Below are 25586 nucleotides of genomic sequence, written 5' to 3' on the forward strand. Positions count from 1 at the left end.
AAAGAAAGAGTTTGCGGGGTGCCTGGGTGGCTCAGTCGTTAAGCGTCTGCCTTCGGCTCAGGGCGTGATCCCAGCGTTCTGGGATCGAGCCCCACCTCAGGCTTCTCTGCTGGGAAGCCTGCTTCTTCCTCTCCCACTCCCCCTGCTTGTGTTCCCTCTCTCTCTGGCTGTCTCTCTCTGTCAAATAAATAAATAAAATCTTAAAAAAAAAAAAAAAAGAAATAGAGTTTGCTTAGTTTCAGACCATAGTGCTATGAAACCGAAGTCAACCACAAGAAAAAGTTTGGGAAGACCACAAATACTAGGAAGGTAAAGAACATCCTACTAAAGAATGAATGGGTCAACCAGGAAATTAAAGAAGAATTAAAAAATACATGGAAGCAAATGAAAATGAAAACAAGACAGTCCAAAACCTTTGGGATGCAGCGAAGGTGGTCTTAGGAGGGAAGTATATAATAATACAGGCCTTCCTCAAGAAGCAAGAAAAGTCTCAAATGTACAGCCTAACTTTACATCTAAAGGAGCTGGAAAAAGAACAATAAATAATGTCTAAATCCAACAGGAGAAGGAAAATAATAAGGATTAGAGCAGAAATAAATGATATAGAAATTAAAAAAAAAAAACAGTAGAACAGATCAACAAAACTAGGAGCTGGTTCTTTGAAAGAATTAACAAAACTGATAAACCCCTAGCCAGACTTATCAAAAAGAAAAGAGAAGGGACCCAAATAAATAAAATCATGAATGAAAGAGGAGAGATCACAGCCAACACTGCAGAAATACAATTATAAGAGAATATTATGAGCAATTATATGCCAACAAATTTGGCAATCTGGAAGAAGTCGGTGAATTCCTAGAAACATATAAACTACCAAAACTAAAACACGAAGAAAATGAAGACCTGAATAGACCCATAACCAGCAAAGAAATTGAATCAGTAATCAAAAATCTCCCAACAAATGAGTCCAGGGCCAGATGGCTTCCCAGGAGAATTCTCCCAAACATTTAAAGAAGAATTAATAGCTATTCTTCTGAAACTGTTCCAAAAAATAGAAATGGAAGGAAAACTTGCAAACCTATTATATGAGGCCAGCATTACCTTGGACCCAAAACCAAAGACCCCACTAAAAAGGAGAATTACAGACCAATATCCCTGGTGAACGTGGATGCAGAAATTCTCAACAAGAATGATACTAGCTAATCAAATCCAATAGTACATTATAAGGATTATTCACCATGACCAAGTGAGATTTATTCCTGGGCTGCAGAGGTGGCTCAGTATCTGCAAATCAATCAGTGTGATACACCACATTAATAAAAGAAAGGATAAGAACTATATGATCTTCTCAGTAGATAGAGAAAAAGCATTTGACAAAGTATAGCATCTTTTCTTGACAAAAACCCTCAAGAAAGTAGGAATAGATGGAATATACCTAAACATAATAAAGGCCATATATAAAAGAGCCACAGCTACTATCATCCTCAATGGGGAAAAACTGGGAGCTTTTTCCCTAAGGTCAGGTACACAACAGGGATGTGCACTCTTACCACTGTTGTTGAACATAGTACTGGAAGTCCTAGCCTCCGCAATCAGACAACACAAAGAAAAGGCATCCAGATCAGCAAGGAAGAAGGCAGGCTCACGCTTCGCAGATGACATACTCTGTAGAAAACCCAAAAGACTCCACCAAAAAACTGCTACGACTGATACAGAAATTCAGCAATGTCACAGGAAATAAAACTGCAAAGAAGTCTATTACATTTGTATACACCAATAATGAAGCAGCAAAAAGAGAAATCGAGGAATCGATCACATTTACAATTGCACCAAGAACCGTAAGATACCTAGGGAAAAATCTAACCAAAGAGGTAAAAGATCTGTACTCTGAAAACTGTAAAAAACTTACGAAAGGCATTGAGGAAGACACAAAGAATTGGAAAAGCATTCCATGCTCACGGATGGGGAGAATAAGCATTGTTAAAATGTCTATACTACCCAAAGCAATCTGCACATTCAACGCAATCCCTATCAAAATAATACCAGCATTTTTCACAGAGCTGGAACAAATAATCCTAAAATTTCTGTGGAACCAGAAAAGACCCCGAATAGCCAAAGGAATGTTGGAAAAGAAAACCAAAGCTGGTGGCATCACAATTCTGGACTTCAAGCTGTATTACAAAGCTGTAATCATCAAGACAGTATGGTACTGACACAAAAACAGACGCGTAGATCAATGGAACAGAATAGAGAACCCAGAAGTTGATGTACAACTCTGTAGTCAACTAATCTTCGAAAAAGCAGGAAAGAATATCCAATGGAAAAAAGACAGTCTCTTCAACAAATGGCATTGGGAAAATTGGACAGCAAAATGCAGAAGAATGAAACTGGACCACTTTCTTACACCATACACAAAATTCAAAATGGATGAAAGGCCTAAATGTGAGACAGGAATTCATCAAAATCCTAGAGGAGATCACAGGCAGCAACCTCTTTGACTTCGGATGCAGCAACTTCTTACTAAACACATCTCCAGAGGCAAGGGAAACAAAAGCAAAAATGAACTATTAGGACTTCATCAAGGTAAAAAGCTGCACAGCAAAGGAAACAATTGACAAAACTAAAAGGCAGTGTATGGAATGGGAGCAGATATTTACAAATGACATATTTGATAAAGGGCTAGTATCCAAAATCTGTGAAGAACTTGCCATACTCAACACCAAAAAAACAAAAAATCCAGTCAAGAAATGGGCAGAAGGTATGAACAGACATTTCTCCAGAGAAAACATATGAAAAAATGCTCAACATCACTGGGCATCAGGGAACTACAAATCAAAACCACAATGAGATACCACCTAACACCAGTCAGGATGGCTAAAATTAACAAATCAGGAAACAACAGATGTTGGTGAGGATGTGGAGAAAGGGACACTGTTGGTGGGAATGCCAACTGGTGTAGCCACTCTGGAAATGGTATGGAGGTTCCTCAAAAAGTTAAAAATAGAACTACCCTGGGGCGCCTGGGTGGTGCAGTCGTTAAGCGTCTGCTTCGGCTCAGGGCGTGTTCCCGGCGTTATGGGATCGAGCCCCACATCAGGCTCCTCCGCTGTGAGCCTGCTTCTTCCTCTCCCACTCCTCCTGCTTGTGTTCCCCCTCTTGCTGGCTGTCTCTATCTCTGTCAAATAAATAAAAAATCTTAAAAAAGTTGAAATCTTAAAATAAATAAAAAAAATAAAAAATAGAACTACCCTATGACTGAGCAATTGCACTACTAGGTATTTACCTAAAGAATACAAAAACACTGATTCAAAGGGGCACATGCACCTCAAGGTTGATAGCAACAATGTCCACAATAGCCAAAATACGGAAAGAGCCCAGATGCCATCGATTGATTAATGGATAAAGAAGATGTGGTGTATACACACACACACACACACACACACACACACACACACACACACACACACACACTGGGATATTACTCGGCCATCAAAAAGAATGAAACCTTGCCATTTGCAGTGATGTGGATAGAACTAGAGTGTATTATGCTAAGCAAAATAAGGCAGAAAAAGACAAATACCATATGATTTCACTCATGTGGAATTTAAGGAACAAAACGGATGAACATGGGGAAGGGAAGGGAAAATAAGATAAAAACAGAGAGGGAGGCAAACCGTAAGACACTTTTTTTTTTTTTAAGATTTTATTTATTTATTTAACAGAGCACACAAGCAGGGGGAGCTACAGAGGGAGAGGGAGGAGCAGGCTCCCCACTGAGCAGGGATTCTAACCTTGGGCTTGATCCCTGGACCCTGGGATTATGACCTGTGCCGAAGGCAGACACTTAACCAGCTGAGCCACCCAGGTGCCCCGAGAAACTCCACACAAAAATATATATATATAAATCTGTTTATATTTGCATCTGTGTAGGGAAATAGAAGTTATTTTTTCAGACTTTTCATTTGAGTAAAATACCTGCATGAGTATTGAGAATGGCTCTTGAGACAATAGCATACTTTGCATTACTTAACTTGTTTTTATGTATGATTTGTTAATGAATAAAAATCATTATAGAGAACTTAATATTCAAATTATTTGTTTAAATATGCTCTGCTAAAATAGATTCAATTTTAAAAGTAAATTTCCAGAATGCCAGTTAAGTACAGCTCTGTTCAGATTCTTACAGAACACAAATGCTTTGAATCCAAGAGAGTAAAGAAGGAAATACATACATAGGTATACCTTTTTTCAAGATTGTGAATCTGTGTGTGTGTGAGTGCATGCACACGTATACGTGTTTTAGAGTTGAAGGAGATGGCTAGGTGATCATAGGGCAAAATGACTGTACAGAACTCATACCTCAGTGTCCTTTCATTCTAAAATCCTGCAAGGATATGAACCAGGTGATCAATTTCATAGAAAGCAATTGGGAGCAGATACTATATTATTAGTTTTCTGTGATTAATTTTATTTAAGCTCATAACAATTACTACTGGTGATTCATTAGGACATAGACATAGCTTTATTACATATAATAACTCTTTTATTGAGATTATTACTATTATTGTTGTTAAACCAGAACTGTGATAATGTATTTCTTTCTTCTTCGTAGGGTTATTCCCATTGTGTTGATGTTTATATAAAGCAGTGCCAGGAGGTAACATAATAGTATACTTTATTGGATTTTATTTTATTTTATGCTTTATTTTATTTTATTTTATTTTATTTTATGTATTTTTAAAACCATTTAGAAATTATATATTCACTATGTAAAATGCCTCTATTTAGGGTGCTTACTTGAGAAATGATATATTTGAAGATGCAGCAATACTTTGTCAACGGGTGAACAAACAAGTTGGAGATATCTTTAGTAATCCAGAAACAGTACTGGCTAAACTTATTCAAAATGTATTTGAAATCAAACTACAGGTAATTTTAAACAATGATTAAATAGTTCTTAAGGCAATCTGTGATTTTCTTTTTCCTCTGTGTTTTAAAAGTTTTTTAAAAATTTAGTTTATTCATGTAATGCCCTTTGGGATAGTAATCTATTTATTCAGTGAAGGGGAAAGGAATGACAGTGTCATGCTTTTTTAAAAAATATTGTTCATCAAGAAAAAAAAGGTGCTAATCATAATCACTAAGCATCATCAGAGCACGTTTGAAATTTATTCCAGCAGCAATAGTAGTTATAACAGGTTGTCGAGGGGTAGCCTCACATTTTAATTTTTATTGGGTCCTTACTCTAACCAATAGATGGCATTTGTGAAATTGAGTAAGAATTACAAGTGCAATCTGTAGAATTTTTTATAATATGTACTAACACGAAAAGAAAAAACACAGTAATTTTAATTTACAACCTTGATTCCCATAGCACTATACATTAAAGCAACATTTTCTAAACTATGTTTACTACCAGATTAAGCAACATTAAAGAAGTATTTGATTTTAAAACACAATTCATGACTTTTAGTAGCCTTTAAAAGTACTAATATGTATTGTGATTCTCTGGAAACAAGAGTGTAAAGTACAGCATATCCTAATTTTAGAGTAATGCCTGTTAATGTCTCAAGGGACCCTAGGGTTACCCAGGCCACAGTTTGGGGAATGCTGCTTTAAGGAATTGACTTTATCAGTAGAGCCTCAGGTTTTGTTTTTAAAATGTACTTTATGAGGCAAGGTAAGGCCAGTTTCAAAAGAAAAGTTATTTTGAAATTCTTAATACTTAGTCCCAAGAGTGCTATAAATGAACATGTAAATATGAGAAGCATTAAAAATTAAAAACCTATTTTTTTATATTGATATATTTTCTATGCATTGCCTTTTCTATTATATTTTAATCAGAATAATTCAAGAATGTGGAATAATTTTAGAGAAAAATATATAATTTACTTGACAGAATGTTGACTTTTTTTCAGAGTTTTGTGAAAGACCAGTTAGAAGAATGTAGGAAGTCTGATGCAGAGCAGTATCTCAAAAATCTCTATGATTTATATACAAGGTATGCTTTTAATTACTAGAAAATAGGAAAATAGTAACATCTCAGATTTTCTTTCCTTTTTTTTAATAGAAATGAAGTATTCAGGTATTTTGAGTAATAGTTTGTCAGATAGCAGTATACATTTTAGCATTAAATGCTTGGTTATATAGACTACTATTGTATAGAGAGCAGTATTCTCAGCATGTTAACTTAAGGAATTGGATATTATGCTGTATAGTCATGTACTTTAATGTAAATTTTTTCATGCTGTTTAAGACTCAAGAATTTTGTTTCTGATTTTAATTGTAAGCTAGTTCACTATTCTTTAAATTTTTTCTCTAAGACGTGGTATAATTACATTTATTTGGCAGTTAAAACTGTAGAAATTGAGAAAGTCACAAATTCTTAACAAATGACAGCTTCAGCCTTAAGCCTGATAGGAAAATTTGCCATGGGCTTTGTAAATAAAAGTGTAACATTTGGAAATATTGTATCAGAAGCTTAGCTTCTCATGGAGTTTTTTTTCCAGTCCTGTTGCTGTTCATCAGTGTCATCATTTTGAAAGGAGGGTTTTCAAAAGTAACTGTAATCAGGAAGTTCATCCCAACAACATTTATTGTGAGCCTGTCTTTAATAATGCGAAACAGAAAATTAGAGGGAAGTCCACATGGACATTTGTGTTAAATTGGGATAAAGACAAAAGAAAATAAACAGAAAGTAGATCTCTCAGTATTCTGATGTGAGTACCATATCATGAATGGCATTAGAACTCTGCCACTGTTGCCATTTCTAGACTGGTCGGTTGCCTTGGTTTCCTCTCCTAAGATCCCTAGGAGATTATCCCTAGTCAGTTTTCTAAACCATAGTGTTGTTTGCAATATCCATTCTACTTTATATATTACCCTATGCAGCTGCTCTCTGTATCCTAAGTGTCTTCCAAGGTTTAAGAAATGGTGGTTTAACATAAGTTATTAAAATCACATTGTAAAAATATATATTCCTTAGTATTGTCACTATACCTAAAATATACATTAATCTTTTTTTCCCCCCTTTCCATGAAAAGAACCACAAATCTTTCCAGCAAGTTGATGGAATTTAACTTAGGTACTGATAAACAGACTTTCTTGTCTAAGCTTATCAAATCCATTTTCACTTCCTATTTGGAGAACTATATTGAGGTGGAGACTGGATATTTAAAAAGCAGAAGTGCTATGATCCTGCAGCGCTATTATGACTCAAAAAACCATCAAAAGAGATCCATTGGCACAGGAGGGTAAGTGTTTTTATTAAATGTTGTAGTTAAAACTAAAGATTTTAAAAACTTTATTATATTTGGACAAAGTTGTCAAATATGACAGTGAATTTTCTGTGAAGAACTCATTTAACCCAGCTTATTTACACCATTGATCAAATCCTGTCTCTTGAACCACATGTTGAAATAACCTAATATAATGTAATTAAAATGTAAAGCAGAATACCAGCACTGTAAAGAGTTCTATAGTCTCCTTTCCCCCCCCCCCCCAGACTGAGTAAATTATTCCAGGTTGTTAACTAGGAAGCACATCATTTTTTGTTGTTGCAGATATGGGAAAAAATAGCACGTGGGCATAAAGTTATTTAATTAATACCTTAAAACCTGTGATTATTCACATACTAGAAGAAAATGATTTGCTGTAGGGTTGGTGGCACCTGTTATCCAGATCTCAACTGTCTGGGTTTGATTCTAAAATGAAGCAGAATAGAGTACAGAGTACACTCAAATCAGTTTCTTGTTTCCAAGTTTGTCATATACTAAAGAATGGTCAGGGAGAGGTTGTAATTAGGAATAAGAAGTGACATCTGAAAGTCAGCAGCAAGTAAAGGAAGAGAAAAACTAAAGAACAATTATGAAAATTTAAAAAAAAATTAAGTTTTGGGTGCCTGGCTGGCTCAGTCAGTGGTGTATGCAACTCTTGATCTCAGGATTGTAAGTTTGAGCCCCATGTTGGGTGTAGAGATTATGTTTAAAAAAAAAAAAAAAAATATATATATATATATATATATATATATATATATAATTTGTTTAAGATTTTATTTGTTTATTTAGGAGAGAGAGAGCATGAGCAGCAGGGAGAGGATCAGAGGGAGAGGGAGAACAGGCTCCAGGGAGCCTGATGCGGGGCTTGATCCCAGGACTCTGAGAGCATGACCTGAGCCGAAGGCAGATGCTTAACCGACTGAGCCACCCAGGTGCCCCCAAAATAAAATCTTTTAAAAAAATGTTCATAGTGGTCTAGAGCTAGATATTCTAGGAGCAAAAGAAATCCAACCTTCTAAAGATACCACCAAATAATGTTCAAAATAACCCTCAGTCATTAAGAAAAGCTAAACTGTGTTTCATATATCTTATTTAATAATGATAAAGAAATGTGCAATATGCTCAAATGGTTAAATATATTTAAAAAGCACTGAATTTTTGAGGTAAGTAGGACGATTTAGTTATATTAACTTATTTGGAATAGTCCAGTTCATAAGGAAACCAAACAAGAAATTTTTGGCTATTGAGTCACAATTAAAGAGCTGAAAGAGACTTTAAAGGTCATAATTCCATATATACTCATTTTTCTGATGAAAATCTTCTGTTTAGAGATTAAGGCTTATTTCACTTTACAGAGCTAATTATTGAAATTAGAACTTTTAGGTCTGGCAGTTAGTCCATTTATCTCTGTTGATTTATACTAAGTTGAAGAGTACTTGAAATTGAAATCTGTGTATAGTAAAGTGTTCTCTTTTCATTTGTTGTTATGATGCATTAGTATTCAGGATTTGAAAGAGAGAATTAGACAACGTACCAATTTACCACTGGGGCCAAGTATCGATACTCATGGGGAAACTTTCCTATCTCAAGAAGTGGTGGTTAATCTTTTACAAGAAACCAAACAAGCCTTTGAAAGATGTCATAGGGTAAGAGTAATTATAAATTTATTTTATTTATATGGTTGTGTTTTTTAATCTTTGCCTTGTTTATAATAAGATCTAAATCTGCTCTCTGGTTAGGAACAACTACTTTTTTGTAATAAAAAATGATGGAGGTTTTGTTTTGGAGAACAGAATTATTTTTAAATTATTTAGAAGTATATTTTAATATAATTTTGAAAGTTGAATATACCACATTTTTCTTCTGTAAGGTATATTAAATCAAGATATGAAAGGGAGATTTAGAGCCATCTCATAAAGAAACAGACCATTAGGGAAAAAAGAATATTTTAAGAACCTAGATACCAAAGGAAAAGTTGAGTCCATTAAACTTTAGAATTTCTGTCCAACAAACACACTTTAACAAAGGAAACAGATAAGTCATAGCCTGCAAGAAGGTATTTATAACCAATGTTACTAGCAGAAGATTATGTAAAACAAGTAATAGTGGCAAATAATTGTATAGCATATACAATGTTCCAAAGCACTTTAGATATACACCAGCTCATTTAATCATTGTAACAACCTTGTGAGGTTTTTATTCCATTTTACAGATGAAGAAACTGAGATAACATACTTCTTAAGCAGTGGAACTGAGAGTTGAGGCAGTCTTAATTTTTTATTTGTATTGATATATATAGTCTATATATTTTATATTGATGGACAGTAAATCAATATAAATAATACATATAAATATAAATCAATAGAAAACAAAGACTAAAAATGCACATAGTGGGTTCTCAGTAAATGAAGTAACTATCATTGACGCCATTATATGTGATAGCCAAGAGCTATCTCTGGAGTCAGCTAGAGGTGGACTCAAAACCTGGCTTGACCACTGCCTCTGGCCAGTTACCTAATGTCTCTAAAGCTCAGATTCTTTACCTACAAAAAGGAGATAATATATGCAAGTTATTTTGGAATAAGTTAGGAAGGGTTATTTTGATAAACATATGTAAACAAATACAGAAAATGTAAATTACCAGTAAGATAGTCAATCTCACTAATAGGAAAATGAAACTTAAAATGGGAAAATACTATCTCATTCTCATTCAGTCTACAAAAATTAAGTCTGGTGATACTAAGTGTGTGTTAAGGATGTGGAGCAATAGAAATTTTCATACACTACCAATGGAAATAAAAATTGGTATAGTTACTTTGGATAGTAACTTGAGATTTCCTTAGAGAAACTCATAGGTCTACATGCCATGTCTAACATCATAGCAGTGTTTATCATGGTGAAAAATTAGAAGCAAATTAAGTGTGCCTCAAAAAGAGAATTGATAAACTGACATTGTTCATACACTAGAAAACCATGTAACAATTTAAATGACTAAACTAGAGTTACATGTATCCACAATAAATCTCAAAAATACAGTGTTGAGTGAAAAAGAACAAGATGGGGAAAAGATATATTCAGTATAACACCACTATACAAAGTTTCAAAAAGTAAAAGGATACCTTATATTGTTTAGGGATGTGCCCAAGCATAAGCATGATAGATTCAGGGTAGTGTTTGCCATGAGGGAGGAGTACCTAATGGACTTTATCCATATGTAGAACTCCCCTTCCTCCCTCCCCCGCAAAAAGATAAAAAATCTGAAGTACATTTGGAAAAATGTTAAGGTTTGACACATCTGGGTGGGTGATGGGTATATTTGGTAAATTACTATCTCTACTTTTCTGAATGCTGGTAATATGTTAAAGTATTTCTAAAGATCATTGAACCTGAAGCTGTCAGCATTATGTTGTTTGAATCATAGTAACTAGCTCTATATCATGACCTTTTGTCTAGAAAGTTACAAGATGGAAATTCAGTTTTGTTTAGCACAATCTGATCCAAGAAACATGTGTTTACTTTGTACCAGCTGCTATGCTAGACATTGAAGATATAAAAATAAGACCTATATATTACTTTTGAATAGTGTGGAGAAAGGAGGTAGACCTAAATAATCAATGCAAAATAGGTATACCCTGCTGGGACCAAGACAATGCAACCAGCTCTGCCTGGTTAAAGAATTGAGGAAAAGTATTTATTTGAAAAGGTTTCAAAAAGAAGGGGTCTTTTTAGGCCTGAGTCTTAAAGCTACATAGGATATCTTCAAGAAGGTGATTCTTGCCGGGAATAGTACATGTAAAAAGTAATATACAAAGATCAGCTGTATGGCATAAAATGCTTGAAATAGAAATGTACATGGCAGGGGGCGCCTGGGTGGCACAGTCGTTAAGCGTCTGCCTTTGGCTCAGGGCGTGATCCTGGTGCTCTGGGATCGAGCCCTACATCAGGCTCCTCCGCTGGAAGCCTGCTTCTTCCTCTCCCACTCCCCCTGCTTGTGTTCCCTCTCTCGCTGGCTGTCTCTATCTCTGTCAAATAAATAAATAAAATCTTAAAAAAAAAAAAAAGAAAAGAAATGTACATGGGAGAGTAGTGAGAAAGGAAGTTGAAAAGGTAAACAGAAACTCTGTACACCATGCTTAGAAATTCAGACTTGACCTTGTAGATGATGATGTAAGCTTTAAAGGATTATTTAAAAAGGGCAGTGTAATGAGATTAGTGCTTTTTTCCCTTTCTTTTTAAAAAAAGGACTTTGAGATACCTTTGACATTCAGTAAACTGCATATATTTAAACTGCACAATTTGATAACTTTGATGTTATGTCTACATTTCTGAAGCTATAACCTCAGTCAAGATAATGAACAGATCCATCACCCCAAAAAGTTTCCTTTTGTCCTTTTACAGTCCCCCTTTCCTCTTCCCTTCACTTCTATCCTCAGAGAACCACTGAACAGCTTTATGTCACTGTAAATTTGTTTTCAAAAAGAAGGTGACATTTAAGGACTGAGACTTGAAAGCTAAATAGGATGTCTTTAAGAGGTTCATTAATTTTCTAGAATTTTTTATAAATAGTATATAGTGTGTTATAATGTGTACATGTGTTTCTGTCTTCTTTCATTCAGCATGATTATTTAGAAATTCATCCACATTGTTTTATTACTTAGTATGCTCCTTTATATTGCTGAGTAGTATTTCCTTGCATGAATATACCACAGTATATCTACTTACCTATTGATATTTAGATTGATTTCAGTATTTGACTATTATGAAGTTGCTGTGAACATTGATATATATGTCTTTATGCAGACATATGCTTTCATTTCTCTTGAGTATATACTTAGAAGCAATATGGCTGAGTCATATGGTATTTCTTTTAAAGTAACTGCCAAACTGTTTTCCAAGGTTGTTGTTTCATTTGTCATTCCCACCAGTAATGTGTTAAAGTTCCATTTGTTCTCCGTGATCTCCAACATTTGGTATGATCCGTCTTTTTAATTTTAGACAGCCTAACGGTGTGTACCGATATCTTATTATGGTTTTAGTTTGCATTTTCCTAATGACTAATTATGTTGAGTATCTTTTCATGTGTATATTTGCTATTTGTATATATTCTTTGATGTATTTCGTGCTTTTTGAAAATTGAGTTGTTTTCTTATCCTTTGAGAGTTCTGTATTCTAGTTACAATTCATTTATCAGATACGTGATTTGCAAAGTTTTCTTTCAGTCTGTGACTTGCCTTTTCAATCTCTTAACAGTATTTGCAAAGACTAGAAGTTCTTAATTTTGGTGAAACCCAATTTATACTTTTCCATTATGATGGTGTTTTATATATAAGAAAACTTTGCCTAACCCATGATCACAAAGATTTCCTATTATGTTTTCTTTCAGTAGTTTCACAGTTTAAGGTTTTACGTTTAAGTCTATAGTCATTTTTGAGTTAACTTATACATGTCCTATGATGTTGGATCAAAGTTCAGTTTTTTACATTTAGGTATCCAGTTGTTTAAGTGTTATTTGTTGGAAAGACTATCCTTTCTCCACTAAATTACTTTGGAACCTTTGTCAAAAACTGCTTGACAATTTATATGTGGATCTGTTTCTGGACTCTATTCTGTCCCATTGACCTATTTGTCTTTGTGCCAATATTACACTGTCTTGATCACTGTAATTATTGTCTTGAATCAGGTAGAGTAAGTCCTCTAATATTTTCATATAGATGATTTTGCATTCTCGTATGTCTTATAATCAGTTTGTCAGTCCCTGGGGAAAAAATGTTTGGGTTTTGATTGCATTGAATCTGTAGTTCTGTTTGTGGAAAAGTGACATCTTAATAATACTGAGTTTTCACTCTATGAATAAAGTTTATCTGTCCATTGATTTTTTGTTTAATTTCCCGTACCAGAGTTTTGTAATTTTTAGCACACATGGTTTATCCCTGAGTATTTAATATTTTTTGTGTTATTTTAATATAAGTGGTATTTTTTAATTTATACTTTTGATACTTTGTTGTTAGTGTATTGATTTTTATATGTTGACTTTATACCTGCAACCTAACCAAACTTACTTATTAGTTCTAATGGCTTTTTTTTTTTTTAGATTCCATAGGATTTTTATTTTATTTTTTTTATTTTTTATTTTTTTTAAAGATTTTATTTATTTATTCGACAGAGATAGAGACAGCCAGCGAGAGAGGGAACACAAGCAGGGGGAGTGGGAGAGGAAGAAGCAGGCTCATAGCGGAGGAGCCTGATGTGGGGCTCGATCCCATAACGCCAGGATCACGCCCTGAGCCAAAGGCAGATGCTTAACCGCTGTGCCACCCAGGCGCCTGCCATAGGATTTTTAAATAGACTGTCATGTTGTCTGCCAATAAGTCAGTTTTACTTATTCCTTTCTAGTATAGAAACCTGTTATTTTGTTCTCTTGCATTGTTGCATTGCTCAGAACCTCCAGTACAATGATGAGTGGAAGTGGTGAGAGCAAATACCATGTATTATTCTTTATCTTAAGAATAAAGCATTGAGTCTTTCACCGTTAAGTATGATATTCATTGTAGGTTTTTCACAGATGCTCTTTATCAGATTGAGGAAATTATTTTTAGTTTTCTGGGTTTTTATAAGATTAGGTGTTGGATTTTGTCAAGTGCTTTCTTTTTATTCTGTTAATGTGCTGAGTAACATTGATTTCCAAATGTTAACCTTGCTTTCGTTTCCTTTGATAAAACCCCGCTTGGTCATCAAGTATTATCCTATGTATTTTTTGTTGGATTAGGTTTGCTGTACTTTTGTTTAGAATTTTTGTGCTTGTGTTCATGAGGGATATTGACTTATACATATATTTTTTTCACACAGTGTCTAGTTTTGCTTATCAGGGTAATGTTGGCCTTGTAGAATGAGTTGGAAACTATTTCTTCTCTTCAATTTTCTGGAAGAGATTGTGTAAAATTGATATTACTTCTTAGTTAAATGTTTGGTAGAATTTACTAGTAAAGTCATTTGGGCCTGCACTTTGTGAGGGTTTTTAACTACAAATCCAACTTCTATAATAGATTCAGAACTATTTAAGTTACCTATTTCTTTTTAATTGAGCTTTGGTAGTTAGTGTCTTCAATGATTTGTATATTTCACATAAATGTTTGAATTTATTGGGATTACATTGTTCATATTTCCTTATTATCCTTTTAATATCTGTAGCATCTATAGTGATGTCACCTTTTTATTCTTGATATCAGTAACTTGTATCTTTTTTTTCCCGATCAGTCTGGCTAGAGGTTTATCAATTTTATTGATTTTTCCAAAGAATCAGCTTTTGGTATCATTGATTTTTCTCTGTTCTTTTGTGTTTCATCAGTTTCCACTCTATTTCTTTTCTGCTGCTTACTTGGGTTTCATTTGCCCTTCTTTGTTTAGTTTTGTAAGGTGGAAACTGGGGTCATTGATTTGAGACCATTCTTCTCTTATATAAACATTTAGTCTTATAAATTTCCCTCTAAGGTAAGCTTTAGCTGCATACCACAAATTTTGATATGTTGTATTTATTTTAATTCAGTTCAAAATACTTTTAAATTTCCCTTTTGATTTCTTTTGGCCCAAGAGTGATTTAGAAGTGTTTTAGTTGTCAGATATTGAGGTGTTTTTTTGTTCTTTCTGTTATTAATTCAAATTTGATCCTGTTGTGGTTAGAGGACATGATTTGTATGATGTGAATCCATTTTAAATTTGTTGAGACTTGTTTTCTAGCCCAGGATATGATCCATCTTTGTAAATGTTTTGTGTATACTTGAAAAAAGAATGTATATCCTGATGTTGTTAAATGGAGTATTCTGTACATGTCAGGTCCAGTTGATTGACATGGTTGTTTACATCTTCCATCTGCCTATCAGTTTTCTGTCTACCTCTTCTATCAATTATGCGTGGATATATGAATGTAAACAGGAGGGGGGGAAGTTTATTCTTTTTTGCTTGTTAAGGGCATCTATTGAGCATCAGTGAGCAAAGAAGGGAGGTGAAAGTTGTGGTAGAGTGACTAGTGAAGAGTGAAGAGTAAACTTTGAAGTGGTATTAAGAAGATCAGGAAGGGAATTGAGTAATAGCAAATCAGTATTTATAATAGGGTTCTTAAAGGGGGTTATGCACTTCAGCTCCCAGCTCTTTATATTAGATAACAAACATTACTCTGAGAAAGGTAAATGAATAGAGACTACAAAGAGGCAACAGTCAGTTGATAAATAATACAAGAAGCAGTTATAAGATGTTGAGAGGTAGTTTTCTAACTTTTTAGAGAGAGATTTCATTTTCTCACCATAATTACTCATACTTCTTCTGAGTAGTTAGTCATCAGCAATATCAATAGCAAAATGAACATTTATTATTGTAAGTTTACTATGTGCCAAACATTGTGCTAAAAATACTTTATGTGCATTTTTTATATTTTATTCTCAACTCAGGACTAGGATGTAAGGACTATTAATATTATTCCCACCAGGGCACATATTGCATGGTGCACTGGGTGTTATATGCAAGTAATGAATCATGGAACTTTACATCAGAAACTAGGGATGTACTGTATGGTGACTAACATGATATAATGAAAAAATATTATTAAAAATATATATATATTATTCCCACCTTACAGATGAAGAAATTGAGGCCTGGTGGGGTCAAATAATATCTTAAGGGTTTACTCAAAGAGGAAGTGATGAAGCTGGGATTTGAGCCTGACACATTTTGTAGTGCATTTGTTATCGATTTCCCCATTCCCACCCCCTAATAGAATAAAGAATCCTTTCTATTCTGAATTTTGCTGGAATAACTTTTGTTAAAGTTGGTGGCTCTGAAACTTCTTTGACTACAACCTACAAGAAATGGATTTTACATAATAGTCCAGTGGATATTTGTTACATGAATGTGTATGTGTATGATGTTTTTGTGTGTATGTGTATTTCATAAAACCGTATTTGGTTTTAATATGTACATTATACTTTATTTCCTATTGATTCTCTCTTCTCTTCCCTCTTTCTTTCTTGTCATAATCCACGAATGGATTGCAATCCAGGTGAGAAAAACATTGATCTAGTCTAAGCCAGGAGAATTGTAGACAAATATGGAGCATTGTAACTGTATGTCTATGTATGTGAGAGAGGCATTGGGGGTGGAGAGGAAGAGGCATAATTATTTTGATATCTGAATACTGGCTACATCTTATACAAAGTTGATTGCTTAAAAAAAAAAAGCCCTTTTTTTAAAGATAGACTTGAGGAATGATTATCTGGTTTTTGTTTTTTAAAGCTCTCTGATCCTTCTGATTTACCAAGGAATGCCTTTAGAATTTTTACCATTCTTGTGGAATTTTTATGCATTGAGCATATTGATTATGCTTTGGAAACAGGACTTGCTGGTAAGTATATTTATTTGTGCTAATACTTTGTGTTAAATTCCTTTGATCATGCTTGATTAATTATATGCATAATGTTTTGTATATCTTCAACTCTATATGTCGAAATCAGTTCAATGCAATAAATAATGCTTTTTGAGCATCTGTAATGCAAGAGTTTGATAGGTGCAGAAAGTTACACAAAGACTCAGTTTTCTCATATTGCTTACATGAAGCAGGGCAGGGTAAGCTACATAAGACACTACAGTGGATGGCTGAATGTGGTACAATGCTGTAAGTTATAAAATGTCAAAGGAGGAAAACAGCAATTTTGGTTGAAGCAATTGAGTAATGTAAAGTTTAGAAAGGAAAATATTCCAAAATAAGCCTGGAAAAGAATAGATTCATATTAAAATTTTTCTTTTGCTTTTGGTCTTTCAGGTTTACTGGTATTAATAGGATAATAATGATTTCTTCCCTAAATTCCAGCCGCATTAATGTAGTTTTGTCCTTGAACTTTCCACCTGTTCATTGTGCATCTCAGATTTAACATATCCCTACTGAAACTCTTTATCTTCCATTTAAACCTGTTCACTCCCATTCTTCGCCATGTCCTTAGAAGGCATTACTATTTACTGGTTGCTCAGGCCCCAAACTTAGGAATTGCTGTAGTTCTTTTCATCAAACCTGATAGCCAGTCTATTAGCAAATCCTATCAGTATACTTCCAAACATAACTCAAATTCATCTACTTTTCTCAAGCTCTACTAACGCCCCCTAATATAAACACCGTCGTCTTTATCCATACCTAACTGATCTTTCTGTGTACATTCTCAGCTCTCCACATTACTGACTCACAGAACAGTCAGTTTGATTATCGTTTCCTTATTTAAGACCCTTAGGAACTTCCTGTTACTTTTAGGGGGAAAACAAAGCATGGCTTTTGATCTGTCCTTCCTTTTATGTATTCATCCATTTCTCATATTGTACTTCCTCTCACTACCTTAGCCATCAGCCACTCTGGCCTTCATTTGTTTTTTTTCTCACTCAGGCTTTCCCCCTACCCCCCAATCCCTTTTCCTTTAGCTCTTCTCATGCCTGACTTTTTAAACTCTGATCTCAACTAAGATGTCACCTTCTTAAATAGGCTTTTGTGGATTACCCTAGCTAAGATAGCCCTCTACTCCCAGCCTAGTTACTCATTATTTCATCACTGAATTAATTTTTTATAGCATTTATCACAATGAAATCTTCATCTGTTAATGTCTGCCTCCACTTACCAGAATTCATTCATCAACAAATACCCAAGTGCCTACTCCTGCACTTATGGAGCTTTCATTCTTAGGGATAAGATAGAAAAATGACTAGAAAGTGCAATGAAGAAAAATAAAATTGAGTAAGAGATAGAAGTGTTGGGAGGTGGGATGGGGAATTCAGGAGCAGAGGACTTTTTTTAGAGAGGTTGTTTAGAGAATGCCTCTCTGAGGAGGTATATGAACCAGAGAGCTGAATGGAGTGAAAGAGTAAAAAGAAAGAGCAAAAAGAAAGAGTATCTGGCTTGTTCATCATGATTATCTAGTACTTAGAAAGCACATAGCAGATGCTCAAAAATGTTTATTGACTGTATATCACATTTTTTAAAGTTTTTTTAACACTGAAGCAAAATGACCCATAATTCAGTAAACTTCTGGGTTATTCTTACCCATTTTTTAATTCACTCTCATGATTATAGATAAGCATTTGTATCCTTTTTTTTTTAACTTAATTACAGTAGACTCTTTTTTTAAGTTTATTTATTTATTTTCTGAAGTAATCTCTACACCCAGTGTGGGGCTCAAACTCATGATCCCAACCAAGGTCAAGAGTCACATGCTCTTCCAACTGAGCCAGCCAGGCACCCCAATTACAGCCGACTCTTCAATCAAGTATTTAACATTTGCCATTTGTAAGTGACTTAATGTGGCAGTTTGTATTGGGATAATAATACCTCAAAGATATTAAGAAGATTAAAGAAGATAATGAAAAAAAGTAACAAGAATTTGAATCTATATGGTATGAAGGATTTGTTATTTAGTTTGTTTGGAAATCTGGCATCTTCATTTTAGTAGCTGTATTCATAATTTGGAAGGGCTTAGAAAATTTACTGGTAGGATGAAAATGTCTCTTACAATTCATAAATTTTCTTCCATGCAGCCATTCAGTTAGCACTTAACGGCTATTATTTCTAATGATAGTATAAAATTTTGTCATGTGTATTTATTATAAAGTTAACTGTCCCCTATTACTACTAGACATATTGGATTTTTTTTCAGCAATTTAGTAATATGAATAATGCCACAGTGAACATTATAGAGCTTAAAGTGTTTTCCTTATTTCGAATTATTTTCTCTGTATGAAATCCCAGAGGTGAAGTTAGCAGATCAAAGTATGTTACCAGAGGCACCTGGCTGGTCAGTTGGTAGAGCATGAGACTCTTGATCTCTAGATTATGAGTTCAAGCGCCATATTGGAGGTAGAGTTTACTTTAAAACACACACACACAAAGTGTTGCCAATTTTTAAAATTTCTGTACTTACAGACCTTTCCAAAGGGTTTTTTTGTACTAATTTACACTGCTGTTGGCATGTATGGTTGTACCAGTTCTTCTGCATAAATTGAATATTCTTTCAAAAACTTTAATTTAGTGGTTAAAAACATACATAAATATTACCTTAATTTTAATATCTTTCATTAATAGTAAGGATTTTCCACATGTGTATTGACTTTATTTTTTTCTCTTGTAAGTTTGTGTTGGAGCCTTTAATTTTCTTACCAGTTGGTGATTTTTGTCTTTTATGGAAAAATGAAACACCTTTGTTTTCATTTTTAAAACTTCGAAAAAAAATCATCATCCTATAAAGAATTCTAGGTATTAATTTTATTTTCTCATATGTGAATATTTTCCCTAGCCCATTAATGCCTTTTAATTTTAGCTGGAAACATAAACATCTAAGGTTAGAATGGACCTTAGAGTTTATCTCTTGCTCTTTTACAAAAAAGAGGAAACTGAAGTCTGGAAAGTAGAATTAAGCTTAATAACTTAATAAAATGAATCCAAGATTTTTACATGAAAATTTTCATCATCTACTCTCTTTTTTGGAGTCAGCATGTTGAGTCGCCTGAATACCATGCTGAAAATCAAGAATTTATTTTGTAGACAGTGAGGATACTTTGAATAGTTTTGAGGAAATAATGGAGAGCAAGATGAGTGAAATGTGTAAGTTTAAGTATGTTAGTCTGGCAACAATATATAGCAGAAAAGATAAAGTGATTTGAACCCAGGAAACTAATAAAAAATTATTTTAACTGTTATCAGATGTAATGAGGCCTTGTTTTAAGAAAAATGGTGGAAGTATATGCATGGCTACTGTGGAACCACCGGGCATGAGAGTGGGAAAGGAAAGGAGAAGATACAGTCCAAGATGATTCATTTATTGATTTATTTTTTGGTTTATCTCAGCAAATAATGGAGACTGAGTAGATGATGAAAATTTTCATGTAAAAATTTTGGATTCATTTTACTAAGTTATTAAGCTTAATTTTACTCTTCTGTCATCAAAAATCATTGCTGATTAAAATTAGCAGTTACTTTTATTCATGATGCTATATTCATTTTTCTGTTACCAAGATAAATTTCTTCAAGTATGATTCTAATATGTACATGCCTTCCAATTTTAGGAATTCCTTCTTCAGATTCTAGGAATGCAAATCTCTATTTTTTGGATGTTGTGCAACAGGCCAATACTATTTTTCATCTTTTTGACAAGCAGTTTAATGATCACCTTATGCCACTAATAAGGTTAGTCAAATTGATTTTTGTTATTTCAGTGACTATTATAATGCTCTATATATAAAGATATGCAACAAAAATTTTATAAGATTAATAGGACAGATTTCAATAAAGCATTAAATAAGGTTTGGTTTATGTCTTCCTATCAATTTATGTGGACTTTTAAAGTATGTGAGGATGAAATAAGGTAGAGTATACATGAACATGCCTTATAAAATTGTATGTGTACTTTATTAAAGAGGAAAAATATTTTTTAAAAAGAGGAAAAATATGTAAAAGATAAAATTTTAAACATTTTATTGTGTACATTGATATACAAGAAATTAGTTCAAAAACAATCTCAAAGGTAAAGATCATTCGTGATCCCTGAATCACACTTTAAAAGGAAATGTACTATTTTAAGAGCTGTAATGCCACATAGCATTCACATAATAATGCCATAGAATTCACATAACTATTAGGGTTGCATATTCCTTAATAGTTTAGGTGTTTTTGACATTTAGATGGCATTCAGAAGGCAAATATGATTGTCAAATTTGTTTTTATAATATAGGAAAGCTAAATACAACTGGATTGGCTGTTAGTCTTCAAATTTTAATTAGTATAATTTATTATATTCTTAAGTCTCTTTTCTTTGGGGTTTTTTTTGTTTGTTTTTGTTTTACTGTTAATCCAGATATTTAATTAAAAAGGAAACCAAATAATCCCAAAATTTCAAAATCACATATATTTATATTTTTAAGGGATATCCTCTTTTAGATGAAAGTAACAAATCTAAATCTTCCTCTTCCTTCTCATTTAACTGGTTAATTTTTCCTAGTGTGACTATTAGGCATAGTAATAGTACGTAATTTCCTAGTATTGAATTGGGCATAATAATTACTACTTATGTGCTTCTTGGAGTTGTGAGCAAATTAAAATAATATATGTATATTTATAAATATTTATAACAATACATATATGCCTATGAAAAACTTTTATAAGGCTGCTAATATGATTTTTTTTCCCTTTAAACATTCAATAGCTCTTCTCCTAAGTTATCTGAATGTCTTCAGAAGAAAAAAGAAATAATTGAACAGATGGAGATGAAATTGGATACTGGCATTGATAGGCAAGTTGTTAGTTTTACCTTTTCTCTTATATTTTTTATGTTTATTTTTAATTAATTTATTTTTTCAAGATTTCTTTTTAAAGATTTATTTATTTATTTTAAGAGAGAAAGAGACCACTGGGGGAAGGGGCAGAGGGAGAAAGAGAAAATCTCAAGCAGACTCCCTGCTCAGTGCAGAGCCGGACACGGGGCTCAGTCTCATGATACTGAGATCATGATCTGAGGCGAAATCAAGAGTCAGATGTTTAACCGACTGAGCCACCCAGGCACACCTTTAAAGATTTTATTTTAAAGTCCACACCCAAAGTGGGGCTTGAATTCACAACCCCTGAGACCAAGAGTCACACGCTCCACCGACTGAGCCAGCCAGGCGCCCCCTTTTTCTTATGTTTTTTAAATTGTAAAAATACCATTATAAATGCATCATGAAAATGGTTTTCAGTATGTTTAGGTATGCTTTTAAACTAGATTCAAGTGAAAACCATTTTTATAGGCCACCACTTTCTCTTCCTCCTCCTCCTTTCCCTCTCTCTCTCGAAACTCCTTAAAAATGGTATGTAACATAGAAGATTTTATTTTCATTTAGAATTTTCAGGTTTATATCTGAAATGCTTTAAATAAATATACTTGTTTTCTGTAAGTAAATTTCATTAAGTGAATACAAACTCTTTTAAAATTTATTTGACAGAGAGAGACAGAGAGGGAACACAGCAAGGGGTGTGTGAGAGGGAGAAGCAGGCTTCCCACTGAGCAGGGAGCCCAATGTGGGGCTCGATCCCGGGACCCTGGGATCATGACCTGAGCTGAAGGCAGATGCTTAACGACTGAGCTACCCAGGTGCCCCGAATATGAACTCTTCATTCAAAAATTTTTGTAACTTTTTTTGTAGTTAATTACCTGTTAATAGTGTAGAGCAGTGGGTCTCATCTTTTCTTGAGATGATGTGGTGGGCATACATTGATGGTGATGATAGTTACCACTTATCAAGCATTTGGTGTGTGCTAGGCACAGTGCAAGGACCGTTAACCTGTATTATTTTATTTATTAGGTAGGAAATACTATTTCTGTTTTACAGATGAGGAAATGGAGGCTTAAAGAAATTAAGTAATTTGCTCAAGATTACACTGCTAATGGTGGTAGAGCTGGAACTCAAATTCTAAAACCCATGCTACTAGATTTGGGCATATCTTTTTCACTTACTGTGATTCTGTTCCTTTCTCTTCTATTCAAGAAAGCATATTTGAGTGCAAGTTAGTTTCAGTGCTGTTATGAGGATAGCCTGGAATCTACTCCCAATTTATGAAAAATTAAATAATTTTTACTTTATTAGTAGTATCAAACTTGCAGCTCACCTCCCAGTTATCTTCTCATTAACATCAAGAATTACCATTGAGTATATGATAATGAAGGAAAGAAAAATAAAATTGAAGAATAAAACTAGGAAAAATAAGGATGTTATAAAATTAATTACTGAGACTAATTTACTGAATTAATATGCTTAGAATAATCCTAAAACTGGTCTCTCCCTTTTTTTTTCAGTCAGGACCATATGAGATTATATATACATAGAGCTTCATTTAGTGTAATTATAATGTGCATGATATATTGTACACATTATAATCACCACTTGAAGAAGTATGTATTTTCCTAACCTAAATCCCTGATATTAATTTGTTTCTCTTGCTTTACCTCAGAATACCTGAAAATCATATTTGGGACATGGGGAGGTTGGATATGTTAAACTTTCAGAGATACAGGAAAGCTGTATTTCCTTGGTGTCTTCTTAATATCTTTCTTTATAAGCCTTAATCTCAGAGTCTTTGCACTAGTTGATTAATTGAAGGCACAGTATTCTGTAGTGGTCTCATGAATGTGAACTTCTAATTTTTCACCCATGTACCATGGGGCCAAGAGGTGAGCAGAGCATTCACCTGATCCCTTCTGATTTTTTCAGACCAGTACCCATCTATCTATAGGTGTTAGGTCGGAACCCCTTTGCCTTTGAAACTCACATCATCTTTTCTTATTGCTGTTTTCTCTCAGTCATTTATGTTAGTCTCCTACATTTATTGAGGATTCAGGCATCTGGCTTATAATTTTTCTGTTAACCTTAAATCTTAGGTTATTTCTACTTCCATGTGTGTGACTGATTCATTTTCTTGATCATCTTTACTTTAGCTACCTGCTCTCATTTCCTACTAGACCTCATTATCATTGGTACCAAAAACCTCAAACTTGAATATCCCACACGTTGTTCACAACCTCCTGTTCTTCCAACTCCATAACCTGCTTTCTGACCTCAGCAGGAACTCTAGCCCTTAATACATTTATCTTTTTCCAATCTACTGTCCTTTTCTTTATTCATTATTATGCTTAGGTTGTTTGATCTATCTCTTAAATTAGTCGCTTATAACGACCCTAAAATCTCTTTCCATCAACCTTAACTATCTTATAGATCCAAGATTTTGGATCAGTGCAGTCTCTTTTATTCCCATAACTGGGTGGCTGATTGCTGTTGGAGAGTAGCACATAACTTGAACATTATCGGTGCCACTACAAACCCATGTTCTCCTTTCTCAGCTGAGTCTTTAGTACCATTTGTTCAGCTTCCTGCTTGTCCTTAGACTGTGAAACTCCTGTTTTTTTCACTAATTCTTCCAGACATTGGCCATTTGACTTAAACCCGCTATCTTCCCCTCTTCCTAACCAGTCTGTATATATGGTGGTTATGGAAATAAGTTAGTAACAGGTTTTTAAGATCTTTAAGATTACCTTAAATAAAATATTGGGCAAGAGCAGGAAGATCGTAAAACCAAGAGTTCATTGATAGCAAAGTCTAGAATTTATTTTTTCTTAAAATCTGAAGTCTACCAATAGTAAATAATTTTATGGTGCTCTGAAATTAAATAATTTCAGTTTAGTATAAATAATATAAATTAAAGTAAATTTAAAATAAATGGGTCAAATATATGGTGTTCTTAATTCTCTTAGGACATTAAATTGTATGATTGGACAGATGAAGCATATCTTGGCTGCAGAACAAAAGAAAACGGATTTTAAGCCAGAGGATGAAAACAATGTTTTGATTCAGTATACTAATGTGAGTAAAATAATGCAGTATACTAGTGAGAATATCTGCTATGCTTAATATTTTCATTAGCATTTTCATTGGTGTATCTTACTGTGCTCTAAGATTTTTTTCATTTATACTTAGAAATTAATGAGATACTATATGTAGTTTCTCCTTAGCTAAGCTGATACACATTTCTATGTAATAAGTGTAGAAAAAATTTTACAGGCCTGTGTTAAAGTCTGTGCTTATGTAAGAAAGCAAGTGGAAAAGATTAAAAATTCCATGGATGGGAAGAATGTGGATACAGTTTTGATGGAACTTGGAGTACGTTTTCATCGACTTATTTATGAGCATCTTCAACAATATTCCTACAGTTGTATGGGTGGCATGTTAGCAATTTGTGATGTAGCTGAATATAGGAAGTGTGCCAAAGACTTCAAGGTATGTATTCACAAATACTAATCTTGTAAATAGGCTCAAGAACATAAGTCAGACCATTACAAATGCATGCTGACTTATAATCACTGCTGAAAAGTTTAAAACTTGCCATATTGTAGTGAGACAGATCTAACGTTTCTTAACTGAAAAAGTATTGTTCTAATCATATTTTCAGTCTTAACACATTTTTACTGTATTTTAGACAAGGCCATATTTCAGTTCGACAGTGCAAATTGTTCACTTTCTTCAGGAAAATATGTTCTTTCTTCATGTACATCTCTCTGAAATCAGTTTTCCTTAAGGCTTAAATTATTTAAGAAAAGTGCTAAATTAATGGTAACTAATTCTAATCCACAGAAGTATAAATGATTGTTACTATTGAAGGAAGTTGACATGGATCTTTTCAAAAAAATTATACCAAGTTTATGTAATGTCTGAAATATTTGAGTCTTAACACTTTCAGGAGCTTTTACAATTTGTAATATTGAACTCTCC

The 25586-nt window shown here is 33.7% G+C and overlaps 1 protein-coding gene across 1 annotated transcript in view; it reads left to right on the forward strand.

Moving 5' to 3' along the window:
- EXOC5 (exocyst complex component 5) overlaps window positions 1-25586 on the forward strand; it is a 61067-nt gene that overhangs the window by 29180 nt on the left and 6301 nt on the right. The window contains exons 8-17 of the mRNA XM_045810576.2: window positions 4610-4654; window positions 4786-4926; window positions 5916-5998; window positions 7041-7250; window positions 8773-8920; window positions 16557-16665; window positions 20358-20478; window positions 21494-21580; window positions 24572-24680; window positions 24879-25094. Coding sequence (XP_045666532.1) covers window positions 4610-4654; window positions 4786-4926; window positions 5916-5998; window positions 7041-7250; window positions 8773-8920; window positions 16557-16665; window positions 20358-20478; window positions 21494-21580; window positions 24572-24680; window positions 24879-25094 — 1269 coding nt within the window. The remainder of the gene's footprint in view (window positions 1-4609; window positions 4655-4785; window positions 4927-5915; window positions 5999-7040; window positions 7251-8772; window positions 8921-16556; window positions 16666-20357; window positions 20479-21493; window positions 21581-24571; window positions 24681-24878; window positions 25095-25586) is intronic.

The sequence above is a fragment of the Ursus americanus genome, chromosome 26 (assembly GCF_024610735.1).
Source record: "Ursus americanus isolate L20-20 chromosome 26, mUrsAme1.1.p, whole genome shotgun sequence".
Taxonomy (NCBI): Eukaryota; Metazoa; Chordata; class Mammalia; order Carnivora; family Ursidae; genus Ursus; species Ursus americanus.